At 46.4% G+C, this 12,853-nt stretch overlaps 1 protein-coding gene and 1 long non-coding RNA gene across 2 annotated transcripts in view; one reads left to right on the top strand and one right to left on the bottom strand.

The window, feature by feature from the left end:
- LOC309383178 overlaps positions 1-12,853 on the bottom strand; it is a 474,080-nt gene that overhangs the window by 292,901 nt on the left and 168,326 nt on the right. The gene's annotated exons all lie outside the window — the stretch shown is intronic.
- Positions 1-12,853, top strand: part of LOC309384223 (complement C4-B-like) — a 91,174-nt gene that overhangs the window by 62,795 nt on the left and 15,526 nt on the right. The window contains exons 26-32 of the mRNA XM_081937464.1: positions 1,194-1,350; positions 1,504-1,644; positions 5,033-5,204; positions 6,867-7,054; positions 8,868-9,026; positions 9,503-9,562; positions 12,145-12,238. Of these exons, the coding sequence (XP_081793590.1) occupies positions 1,194-1,350; positions 1,504-1,644; positions 5,033-5,204; positions 6,867-7,054; positions 8,868-9,026; positions 9,503-9,562; positions 12,145-12,238 (971 nt within the window). The remainder of the gene's footprint in view (positions 1-1,193; positions 1,351-1,503; positions 1,645-5,032; positions 5,205-6,866; positions 7,055-8,867; positions 9,027-9,502; positions 9,563-12,144; positions 12,239-12,853) is intronic.

Genomic DNA, 12,853 nt, shown 5'->3' with positions numbered 1-12,853 from the left:
GCAAATACAGAATAACAGAGTTGGAAGGGATTTTAAGTTTTATTACTCCCAAGCCAACCCTTGTTCTTTAACTGTTCCCTTGGTCTGGCAATTCTGTGCATGCGCACACTGGAAACAGGCTCCAGCTGTTTGTCTGCCGCACTGATGTCTGGCTCTAAAGGCAGCTGATAACTGTCAGATGGTCCTGGCCCCATCTCTGCCTCCAATGCAGAGCACTCATCAGAGCCTTCCCCAGGCTCCATGACTAGTCCATGTTCCTCCCGAAACTCCTCACTGTCTGAATCGGCTGCTGGTGGGCCACAACACTTTCATGATGAAGATGATTGATGATGATGATGTTATCCATTCAGTCGTGTCTGACTCTATGGGCCACATCTATCCACATCTTCCGATCTTTCAGTTCTTGGAGCTGTTCTATGCTCTGGCTGGCGTCCAGCTACTTCTTTGGTGGCCTGGTTTCTTTTTACTGCTAATCCTTCCAAACACACATTCATTTGCTTTCCGTGAGTAACAGCTCACATCATCCCCTAGTAATCTTAGCATGACCTTGTTGATGACCTATTGAATATTTAGGAGGTGCAATTTGTATGTTATAATGAGTTGACGAGATACTAAAGTTCTACATTCTAGGTCAAAGGTGTCAAACTCAAGGATCCGGCCCTCAGGGTGCTTCGATGTAGCCCACGGAGCCACCCTGGAAACAGTGAAGGACTGGCCTGTAGCGCCTCTGGCAACGAAAACAGGCTCCCGAACTCCATTTTCACTGGGAGAGGGTTGCAGGAGGCCGTCACAGCTGAAAACGGAGCTCGGGAGCCCATTTTCACTGGCAGAGTGCTTGGGCCACCGACGCGAATTACATTGAGCAGGCCACGCCCACCCCAGCCCCCTGAGGTCAAACACAACCCAGATGCGGCCCTCAAAGAAATTGAGTTTGACACCCCTGTTCTAGGGGGCCCTCCTCTTTGGTCCGTCTGAGCCGAGTCTTCTCAGAATTTCAAGTTCTTGATTGTCACTTCAAGGGAGCTAGAAACAGTAATCCAAGGTGCTCCTTGTTACTGAAAACAGTTATTCAAAATGTCCTCTTCTCCTGCTCCCATCACATCAGCCTCCCTTTTAAACTGGGTTGCCTGCTAGTGTCCCCATCCACACTTCCAGGAGTCATGAGAGTTTACTCCTTTTGCTTTTTGCTTCAGGCTCACAGCTTTTGTGGTGAAGATTTTGTCCCTGGCTCGGATCTACCAGGAGGTGGATAGTGCCGGGATCCGGGGATCGGTGCAGTGGATTCTGGAACAGCAACAGAGCGATGGTTCTTTCACTGACTCCCACCCTGTCTATCACCGAGAGATGCAGGTGAGGTCTTAGCCCCCTCCTGTTTGACTCATTTCTCAACTTCTTTTTGCACACATACAAAGGCGACCTCTCGTGCCTCAAAATTCATCGTGATCTTCTGGTCCTCGTCCTTGAGCTTTTCTTTTTTTTTTTCCCCCCCCCCCTTCTCTCCAGGGCGGTTTGGGTGGCCTCCGTGGCGGAGTCTCGTTGACAGCCTTTGTCACCATCGCCCTGAAGGAAGCTTTGCCTTTGTATGAAGCCAAAGAGGAGGAGGAAGAGGCAGAAAGACTGAAACAGGAGCAGCTGAGCCGACTGGTATGAGGCCACCACTGCACTTTGCCATGTGAAAACGTTGCTATATAGTTCATTTATTTATTTATTTATTTATTATTCGTATTTATAGACTGCCCCCTCTCCCGAAAGTTCATGGAATCCGGAACCCTGAAAAGCTCCACATTTTTCTTTAAAAGGGAAAGGAAGTTACTAGTTCTCATGAAGGTTCCAGCCAGTGGGCAGTTTGCCTGAGTAGAATTATGTACTATGAGTCGTTCTGACCTGGGCTTCCCCAAACCACGAGCAGCCTCTTTGTCCTGACAAAAACCCCTTTTCATTAAGTTACTGTGAATGCCTCGCATTCACATCCAGCAAAGTCTTTCAGGGGAGGATTTACAGTCACAGACCTTATCTGGCTTGGAGAGCTGCCAGGCCGATATCTTCAAAACTTGGCAAGGAGTCTTGGAGTGTCACGAACCAATTAAGCAAACTAATTGTCTCCTGCAAACTCCACTCCCCTTTTGCTCCTCCTTTATTTCCTCTGGGAGGGGACATTCATCGTACCATCATTTGGTAGCCTTACTCCCAAATCGACCCGTTCTTTAGCTGTTCCCTTCATCTGGCAACTTTGCACAGGCGCACACTGGGAACAGGCTCCAGCTGTTCGTCTGTCTCACTGATGTCTGACTCTGAAGGCAGCTGATAACTGTCAGACGGCCCTGGCCCCCTCTCTGCCTCCAACACAGAGCCCTCATCAGAGCCTTCCCCAGACTCCAGGACTGGCCCATGTTCCTCCCCAACCTCCTCACTGTCTGAATCTGCTGCCAGCTCCAGTGGCGGGCTATAACAAGTAAAAGGATTAAGAATATTAGAGGTCCCTGGTTTAAATATTATTAAATAAAATAGCTTTTACTGATCCCTCTCTTCTATAGAAAAATGAGAAACTGGGATTGGAGACTCAGTTCTCAAGTAAAGCTCCTTTCTCAAGTTTGTTTCTCTGGTTGGGTCACTCCGATCCTTTTATACACACATTGGAAGCAACTGCCTGCCCCATGTTACTCTTTGTCTACTACACCAATGTTTCTGAACCTCAGCAATTTTAAGATGCGGGGATTTCAACTTCCAGAATTCCTCAATGAACATTTTGGATTTCATCAGTCATTAGTCGTGCTGCCTGGGGAACTCTGGAAGTTGAAGTCCATGTATCTTAAGGCTGCTGAGGTTCCAAAAAACTGCTCTATAGTTTAATAGCAAAAATGTGTAATTAACAACAACAACAACAACCCAGTCTGAGCATCTGTCTGACTATGTGATGATACAACCGTGGTGGGTCTAATCTATTGGGGGGGTGGGTGAGTCTGCCTATCGAGATGATACTAATCTTATTGCATTCTTCGACAAAGTGACAAAATTAGTGGACCAGAGGAATGCCGTCTCATATAGTTTACTTGGACTTCAGTAAGGCATTTGATAAGGTAGACCACAACCTACTACTAGATAAAGTAGAAGAATGTGGGTTGGACAGCATCACTACCAGATGGATTCGTAACTGGCTGACCAACCGCCCTCAACGTGTAGTCCTCAATGGAACTGCATCTACATGGAGGAAAGTATGCAGTGGAGTGCCCCAAGGCTCTGTTTTGGGCCCAGTACTCTTCAACATCTTCATCAATGATTTGGATGAGGGAATAAATGGGGAACTCATCAAATTTGCAGATGACACCAAGCTGGCAGGAATAGCCAACACTCCAGAAGACAGGCTTCAGATACAGAAGGATCTTGACAAACTTGAACATTGGGCACTATCTAATAAAATAAAATTCAATGGTGAAAAGAGTAAGGTTCTGCATTTAGGCAACAAAAACGAAATGCACAGGTACAGTATACGTGGTACCTTGCTCAACAGTAGTAACTGTGAGAGGGATCTTGGAGTTCTAGTGGACAACCATTTAAATATGAGCCAGCAGTTGCAGCAGCTGCCAAAAAAGCCAACACAGTTCTAGGCTGCATCAACAGAGGTATAGAATCAAGATCACGTGAAGTGTTAATACCACTTTATAATGCCTTGGTAAGGCCACACTTGGAATACTGCATTCAGTTTTGGTCGCCACGATGTAGAAAAGATGTGGAGACTCTAGAAAGAGTGCAGAGAAGAGCAACAAAGATGATTAGGGGACTGGAGACTAAAACATATGAAGAACAGTTCCAGGAACTGGGTATGTCTAGTTTAATAGAAAGAAGGACTAGGGGAGACATGATAGCAGTGTTCCAATATCTCAGGGGTTGCCACAAAGAAGAGGGAGTCAAACTATTCTCCAAAGCACCTGAGGGTAGAACAAGAAGCAATGGGTGGAAACTAATCAAGGAGAGAAGCAACTTAGAACTGAGGAGAAACTTCCTGACAGTTAGAACAATTAATCAGTGGAACAGCTTGCCTCCAGAAGTTGTGAATGCTCCAACACTGGAAGTCTTTAAGAAGATGTTGGATAGCCATTTGTCTGAAACTGTATAGGGTTTCCTGCCTAGGCAGGGGGTTGGACTAGAAGATCTCCAAGGTCCCTTCCAACTCTGCTATTGTATTGTATTGTATGAGGTGGAACGGTTACTTTTGTGGTGTAGAGACAATAACTTGATCCTTAACACAAATAAGACCAAGGAGTTTATAGTGGACTATAGAAGGAATAGATCAGACATCCAGCCATTGCTCATCAATGGAGACCAAGTGGAGCTAGTGGCCAGCTTTAAGCTTCTGGGTGTTACCTTAAAACCTGACCTCACATTGCAGCACTGGTCAAAAGGGCCTAGCAGAAAATATACTACCTGAGACTTCTCAGAAAACAACAACTGAATGAAAAACTGCTAGTGACCTTCTACCGCTGCACCATAGAGAGTATTTTAACTTACCGCACCTGTGTATGGTTTGCCAATTGCACAGTGGCAGATAGGACCGCACTCCGGAAAGTCAACGTCATTGCCCAGAGGATCATTGGTTGCCCTCTCCCCTCCTTGGAAGAGCTTTACAGCTCCCGTTGCCTTAAGAAAGTTCCAAACATTCTTAAAGATCCATCTCATCCTGGGCACCTTTTATTTTTTGAACTATTACCATCTGGCAGACGGTACAGGACAATAAAAACAATGGCAAATAGTCAACTGAAAAGCAGCTTCTAATCCTGGGCAATAACCATATTGAATTCTTCAGAATAGTGCAATATCGGGTTTTCAGTTTCAATGATAGAGAATGTAAAGGATGTATGTTTGTGTTTTTATTTTTATAATTGCAATGTACACTGAGGATGGCGTTTAATTTAATTGTACCATGTGCAATGACAATAGAGTAAACTTTAAGTTTTCACCAGTCCCATTAATTATTATTATTATTATCATTATTGAGGTCCCAAATTAGTTCCAATGTCATTTCCTTCTCTTCCAGAAAAATAGCTTGGAACGTGCAGCGGCGTATCTTGCCTCATCCCTGCGCGATCAGCCCCAGCGGCCCTACCCCATGGCCATCAGCAGCTACGCCCTCGCATTCGCTTCTCAGGACAAATCCGCCATTGCTCTTGCTGGCAGCCGCCTGATGGAACTTTCCATGGAAGACACAAGTATTTTACCTCCTTCTTCAACTTTGTGACACACTGTTTAGAAATATCAGTTCTGGGAGTGTGTCTGTGTGTGTGTGTGTGTGTGTGTGTGTGTGTGTACACAACTTACGAGCACAATTGAGCCCAACATTTCTATTGGTAGGCGAGACCTTTGTTCAGTGAGTTTTGCCCCATTTTACGGCCTTTCTTGCCCCAATGGTTAAGTGAATCCTTGCCGTTGCTAAGTTAGTAACACGGTTGTTAAGTGACGGAGGTTAAGTGTGTTACTGACGTAACAGCTGTAGCAAGAAAGATCATAAAATGGGGCACATCTCACTTAACAAGTGCCTCACTTTTTAGCGACATAAATTTGGGGCTCACTTGTGGTCGGAGGTTGAGGCCTACCTGTCATTTGAGCCTGGTTAGTGGTTACAGTATTTGTGTTTCGTGGGAGAGCATAAAGGTGAGTTTGATTTGTTCTATGAACCATTGAGTTGTTTAATAGCTGGATGGGATGGGATGGAGGGAGGGATGGAGGGAGGGAAGAAGGAAAGGGGGGAGGGGAGGAAGGAATGGAATGGGATGGAGGGAGGGAGGGATGGGATGGAGGGAGGGAGGGATGGAAGAAGGAAAGGGATAGCATGGAGGGATGGGATGGAGAGGGGGATGGAGGGATGGAAGAAGGAAAGGGATGGGATGGAGGGAGGGAGGGAAAAAGGGATGGGATGGAGAGGGGGATGGAGGGATGGAAGAAGGAAAGGGATGGGATGGGAGGGAGGGAGGGAGGGATGGAATGGGATGGAGCGAGGGAGGGAGGGAGGGAGGGATGGGATGGATGGAGGGAGGGAAGAAGGAAAGGGATGGGAGGGAGGGATGGGATGGAGAGGGGGATGGAGGGAGGGAAGAAGGAAAGGGATGGGAGGGAGGGAGGCATGGAATGGGATGAAGGGAGGGAAGAAGGAAGGGGATGGGATGGAGGGATGGAATGGAGAGGGGGATGGAGGGAGGGAAGAAGGAAAGGGATGGGAGGGAGGCATGGAATGGGATGAAGGGAGGGAAGAAGGAAGGGGATGGGATGGAGGGATGGAATGGAGAGGGGGATGGAGGGAGGGAAGAAGGAAAGGGATGGGAGGGAGGGAGGGATGGAATGGGATGAAGGGAGGGAAGAAGGAAAGGGATGGGATGGAGGGATGGGATGGATGGAGGGAAGGAGGAAAGAAGGGATGGGATGGGTTCATTGGTGGGTTCCAGCTGGTACAGCCTGATACTGCCATACCAGTAGTAGCTGGGAGCAGCTGACAGCATACCGGTACGGTGGCCGGTTTGGCCCACCTGCCCGCCTGGGTTCTATACCTGTTTTTAAAGCAACTGGCTAATTGCGCTTGTGTGCACAGCATGTGGCACCTGCGTAACCTTCGACAAGCAGCTGGGTGTCTCAGGGGCAGTGCAGTGCTCATTGCACGAACAGGATGCCCGGCCCCATGAGCAGCATACCAGTAGCAACGGGGAGAAGAGCCCACCACTGGATGGGATGGGATGGGAGGGATGGATGGAGAATGGAATCGAATGGAATGAAGTGAGTAAGTGAGTCAGTCAGTCAGTCAATCAATCAATCAAAAACACACATTTAGGCATCACTTCTGCTTTGGCCTTAAAATCTGTTCTCTCTTTCTTGCCCTCCAGACAGCACTATGATATTCTGGTTAGCCGGTGAGGACCAGCGTACAAAGGTGCCTTCAGCTATCTCAGTGGAGGCCACAAGCTATGCCCTTCTCTACTTATTGAAGCAAAACGATTCTGCAAGAGCTGGCAAGGTGTCTCGGTGGCTGACCGAGCAGAGGAACTACGGAGGGGGATTCAGATCAACACAGGTACTGGCTGAACTTAGGAGGAATTTCCTGACAATTAGAACAATTAACCAGTGGAACAACTTGCCTCCAGAAGTTGTGGGTGCTCCGTCCCTGGAGGTTTTAAAGAAGAGATTGGATAACCATTTGTCTGAAGTGGTGTAGGGTTTCCTGCCTGAGCAGTGGGTTGGACTAGAAGACCTCCAAGGTCCCTTCCAACTCTGTTGTTCTGCCACCCTTATCAAAAAAGGAATGAAAGCATGGCTGGATACAGAGTGGGAGTGAGAATTGGCATTTTTTTGTAAGAGGAAATTAAGGTCGGGAGGGGGGTAAGAAGGATGGTTGTATGTGAGGCAAAGAGGTGCTGGCTAAGGCAGGGGACTCCCACTTTGGCCACTTTAAGCCTGGCGGACTTTAGCTTCCAGAATTCCCCAGCCAGCATTGCTTAAAGTAGCCAAGGTTGTAGACCCCTGGCCTAAGGAATGGTCAAATAAGAGACAGCTTAGCCCACAACTACATAGTGGGCAGAGTAACTACCAGTAGGCTCAGAAAGGGACTTTCCTCATGCTTCTTGGGCTGTAAAGAAAATAGTGGGAGAGTTGTACGTTCAGATTGCAAGATGAGGTTAATGTAGCCTTGCCATGAAGTAGAATTAGCTCACCTGGTTGCGTTTCCTCTCTAACCCACTGGTATGGCTGACAATGGTAGGTTAAGATGATGGGACTGTTCCTGAGAAGAAGGCTTGAACTTTAAAATGCCCCCCCCTCCCTGTTGTGGTACAGGAGGCTGAGTAGGCCACGCCCACCCAGCAACCAGGTAGCGAGCCGGTTGCTAAAATTTTGAATCCCACCCCTGATTGTAACAGCACTTTTTCTGTGCTGTTATAACTTTGAACAGTCGCTTAATGGATGGTTGTACTGTAGGAAGTTATCACCCAGTCCTCTCCCAGAAAAATGAAATATCCTAGGAAATATTTATAAGGCAGAATATTATATTTTCCTGGATGTGAAAAAGGGAGAAACACATTTTAAAAAACTAAGTAAATTCCTGCAGCTTCCTGCCCATCCCCACTTTATCAATGGGCCATTAAGAAGGCCAAGCTAGTCCACTTTACATAATAAAGAGTTCTCCCCTTCAGCTCCAGGGGGATGGGAATGAAGGCATGATAATATAAGCCTTTACTCAACTGACCACATGGCATCTGTGAATTCAACCAAACCTGGATTCAAAACTCAGCCTAGAGGGTTGCCCTTGCATGGGCCCATGTGAGTCTGACAGCCAATCAGAATACATTTCTTACACAAGAACAGGAAACAGATAGGTGGGGCCGAACAGATTATAAAAATCCCTGCAAGCCCTTCTTCAGTCCTTTTTTTTTGCCTTCTCTTCATCTCCCCAACATTGAAGCATGTGATCACCTTTTCTGGTCAGGACTCAGGCCATGCGGTCCTGTCCACCATTAAAACCATCTTTCCAAGCAGTCTCTATGTCTCCAATGTCTTTTTCCCCACTTGGAGCCAAACCCAGAAGGACATTTCTTTCATCAGTACGTTGAGGACTATCTGTGCAAGAACATACGAGAGAAAATGTTTGCAAAATACAGAGAAAAACAGCACCTAAAAGAGAAATGAATTCTGAGCGTTTAAACGAGCTGTGGATTTCGGTGGGTCAACAAATCTTCAGAAATTTGCAGAAGGATTCAATGCGATGAACGTGGCCCCCACAAAATACGGGTGGCCTAGAAAGTGAATGATAGCCGATATGTGTTGTTTTTTTTTATGTGGGTTTTCCAAAATCGCGTCAGAGTTCTGATTTCTATGGTGGCTTCTCTTCCCAGGACACAGTGGCGGCTTTGGAAGCCCTTTCCTCCTACTGGATCAGCACTTTCAAAGAGGAAGGGAATGAACTAACCGTTTCTCTTACGATCCCGGGAAAACACTTGCCTTTGCAGATTTCCTTTGGAAGAGCCAACGATCCAATCCAGGAAGAGCTTCAGGTACCCATGTTGACTTGGGTGTACATGATGGGGAATGAAATAATATGGAGATGGGTATAAACCCATCCAGACCTTTCTACTGTCCAAGGTCCCTTCCAACTCTTATTCTGTGACCAACTTCCAAAAACACTGATTTAAATGATGTTGATAGCAACGTTCAAATGGCAGGTCTTGCAGTTGGTTCTGTGTAAAAAAGGGGGGAACAAGTCTGGCAGTTAAGTTTCAAACTGTCTTTTGCGTTTATGTGTTTGCAAGGAAATGTATACTGTATATACCAGGGTTGTCCAAACTTGGGAACTTTAAGACTTGTGGACTTCAACTCCCAGAATTCCCCAGCTGGGGAATTCTGGGAGTTGAAGTCCATAAGTCTTTAAGTTCTCAAGTTTGGACACCCCTGGTATATACAGTAGAATTTTGCAAATGCTATTTTTGTTGTTATTCCACAATGTAATTCTGTGGGTTTTTTTTTCCTTCAGTTTTCTTTGGGAAAAGACATTGACGTAAAAGTGGAAGGGAATGGGAAAGGAACTCTGACTGTAAGTAATTTCACACTACTATTATAACAAATATTGAATGATAACTACTACGATTTTTACTATGATTAGAGATACACAAGTAACCCTAGACTTACAACCACAATTGAGCCCAACATTTCTGTTGTTAAGAGAGATTTGCCCCATTTTACGACCTTTCTTGCCACTGTTGTTAAATGAATCACCGCAGTTGGTAAGTTATTAGCATGGCTGCTAAGTGAATCTGGCTTCCTCATTGACGTTGCTTGGGAGAAGGTCACGAAAGAAGATCCCATGACCTTGGGACACAGCAACGGTCATAAATAGGAACCAGTTGCCAAGCATCTGAGTTTTGACCATGGGGTTGCTCCAATGGTCATAAGTGTGAAAAACGGTCATAGGGTCACTTTTTCCAATGCTGTAGTAACTTTGAACGGTCACTAAAGGAACTGTTATAAGTTGAGGACTACCTATAATGGGCTTTCTCTCTTAGCTTCACAAAATAGGTAGAGGTAGTCACGGACTTAAAACCATTCATTTAGTGACCATTTGAAGTTGAACAGTGAACTGCACTGAAAAAAAGTGACTTAGGATCGATCCCCACATTACAAGTCTGTAGAGATTCTCAGTCATCCAGATCGTGGTTGTCTTCTAGGTCTCCTCTCACTTAGATTCTACCGAATAATTTTTTCTCAGAGTAAATAGGAAAGTCGGCACCTGTTGCATTTGTGCTGGGTGTACATCTTGTGAAGACGGAAGGGTTCTTAATATGTGTGAATCCGTAGTTGGAGGCAGGGGTGGGTTCCTGCCAGTTCTAACCTCTTCTATAGAAGAGGTTCCACAAATCTAGAGTGCCGTTTAGAACCGGTTCCAGCTCCCTCCCTCCCTCCGCCTGTCCGCACATCATCAAGATGAAGAGCGAGAGGAGGAATTCTGGGAGTTGAAGTCCACAAGTCTTAAAGCTGTCAAGTATGAACACCCCTGGGGTTTTTTTTTCTAAAGGGTTAGGGGTGCAAGGGTAACTTGACAGCTTTAAGACTTGCGTGCTTCAAATGCCAGAGTTTCTGAGCCAACATTTTGATTGCTAAGCAAGAGCGTTGTTAAGTGAGTTTCACCACATTTTACAAGTTGGCCACGCCCACCCAGTCACATGACTGCCAAGCCACTCCCACTCAGTCACATGGCTGGCAAGCCATTCCCACCTGGTCACATGGCCAGTAAGCCACTCCCACAAAGCAGGCCACACCTACAGAAGAGGTTCTAAAATATCTTGAAACCCACCACTGGTTGGAGGAGAGCAGAAGGAATGTTTCCAATCGTTGATAGGATTGGTGTTTGGTTTCCCTTCATTTTGGATGCATCTCCAGTCCTAATGGAAGAGTTTCCAAAAGGTCGCAGCACAAATGGTGCCACCAGGGGGCGACATTGAAGGAGAAATCCACAGCTCTCCTCAGGAGAGAACCCAAACTTCAGGAAGCTGGTGGGCCACAGTTGGAAACCTAGAGCCAGAAGTGGGATTCAGCCGGTTCGGACCAGTTCAGGCGAACTGGTTGTTAAAATTCTGCCCGGTTTGGCAAACCGGCTAATCCCACCAATGGCTGGCACTGGCCCTACCTATTTTTTTGGTCTGTTTTTCGCTCATTTTTTATCCATTTTTGGGCCATTTTTTGCCCAAAAAAACAGCCAAAAATGGCTTAAAAACACAGCCTGGAAAACAGCCAAAAACACAGCCTGAAAAAATGACCCCAAAACAACCCCAAAAAACAGGGAGGGGCAGGCCCAACCAGTGGTGGGATTAGTCCAAACCGGTCAGAATTGCTGAATCTCACCTCTGCCTTTGAGGTGAGTGGCCAGGAGGCGGGGCTGGATGTGATGAGTGATGTTGAGCTGGTCACACCCACCCAGTCACATGACCACTCGGCCATGCCTACCCGGCCAGAGAACCAATTGTTAAATTATTTAAATCCCACCACTGCCTAGAATCCATGAGCAGCTAGGGAGCTAGTGGGATTAATGTGTGTAGGCCTCTTTTGGAATAACTAAAACCATAAGTAGTTTCTCCCTCCTTCTAGCACAGGGGTGTGCAAACTTGGGAACTTTAAGACTTGTGGACTTCAATTCCCAGAATTCCCCAGCCAGCATGGCTGGCTGGGGAATTCTGGGAGTTGAAGTCCACAAGTCTTAAAGTTCCCAAGTTTGGACACCCCCGTGCTAGCACATTGCTTCTCAACCTTGGCAACTTTAAGATAGGTGGACTTCAACTCCCAGAATTCCCCAGCCAGCCATGGGGAAGTTGCCAAGGTTGAAGAAACAGGATTCTAGCACAACTTAACAGCATCACTAAGGCAAAGGTGGGTTCCTACCGGTTCGGCCCGGTTCAACCAAGTGGGTAGTAACTCAGCCGTTCAAGCGTCCGAACCGCTTCTACCGGCACTGCCATAGGCGCCACCATCTTGTTTTTGCGCATGTGCAGAAGCAAGTCTTTTACTTCTGCGCATGTGTGCGTATTGCTTCCCTGAGCGAACCGGCAGTAAAAGAATCTGGAACCCACGCCTGCACTGAGGAGAGCGAAAACGTCTCTTCTCTTCTCTTCTTTATCCTTCCAGGTACTCAAGCAGTTTCATATTTTGGCTGTCCAGAACACCAGCTGTCAAACTCTTGGGCTAGAAGTGACTGTGAGCGGCTCTGTTCGCCGAAACGGTACGTCAGGGATTGCGGATTTTGGATTTATTTTTTTTAAATAATTGATTGGTGTTTTTCCCTTTAAGTTTTTCTTTTTGGATTACTATAAACAACATAGCTGGGCCAGACTGTTGCTTAACGTGAACTGCCTTGAAGAGAGAGATGGATGGCTTATAAATGTAATAAGCGAATAAAAATACATGAACTCCATGAACAGGAGAGAACGGATGCAAATTTGAGAGCTTAGTTACTCCTTTCCTCTCTCTTAGTTTGGGGTCAGCCTTCATCTGTTGTGCTTGTTACAATACACAAGGATTGCTGTTTGGGAGGAGTCACATAAAACATGATTTGTTTATGGATGACAACCATGTTTTCCCCAAAATAAGGTTCTTATTTTCTCTTGACCCCCCAAATAAGTGCCTGGCCTTATTTTAGTGGGGGACATATTATTTTTGAGGTACAGGAGGAGGCGAGCGTGGTCACCTCACGGCTGCTGCTGTGTTGCAATATTTTCAGGGGAGGGCTTATTTTAGCGCATGCGCTCAAAAGCCCGATTGGGCTTATTATCCGGGGAGGTCTTACTTTCAGGGAAACAGGGTAGTTTTACACAAAGGGCTAGACCAGTGATGGCGA

This window comes from Natrix helvetica (assembly GCF_964273705.1).
Source record: "Natrix helvetica genome assembly, chromosome: 1".
Classification (NCBI taxonomy): domain Eukaryota; kingdom Metazoa; phylum Chordata; class Lepidosauria; order Squamata; family Natricidae; genus Natrix; species Natrix helvetica.
This window is presented reverse-complemented; position numbering and strand designations above follow the sequence as displayed.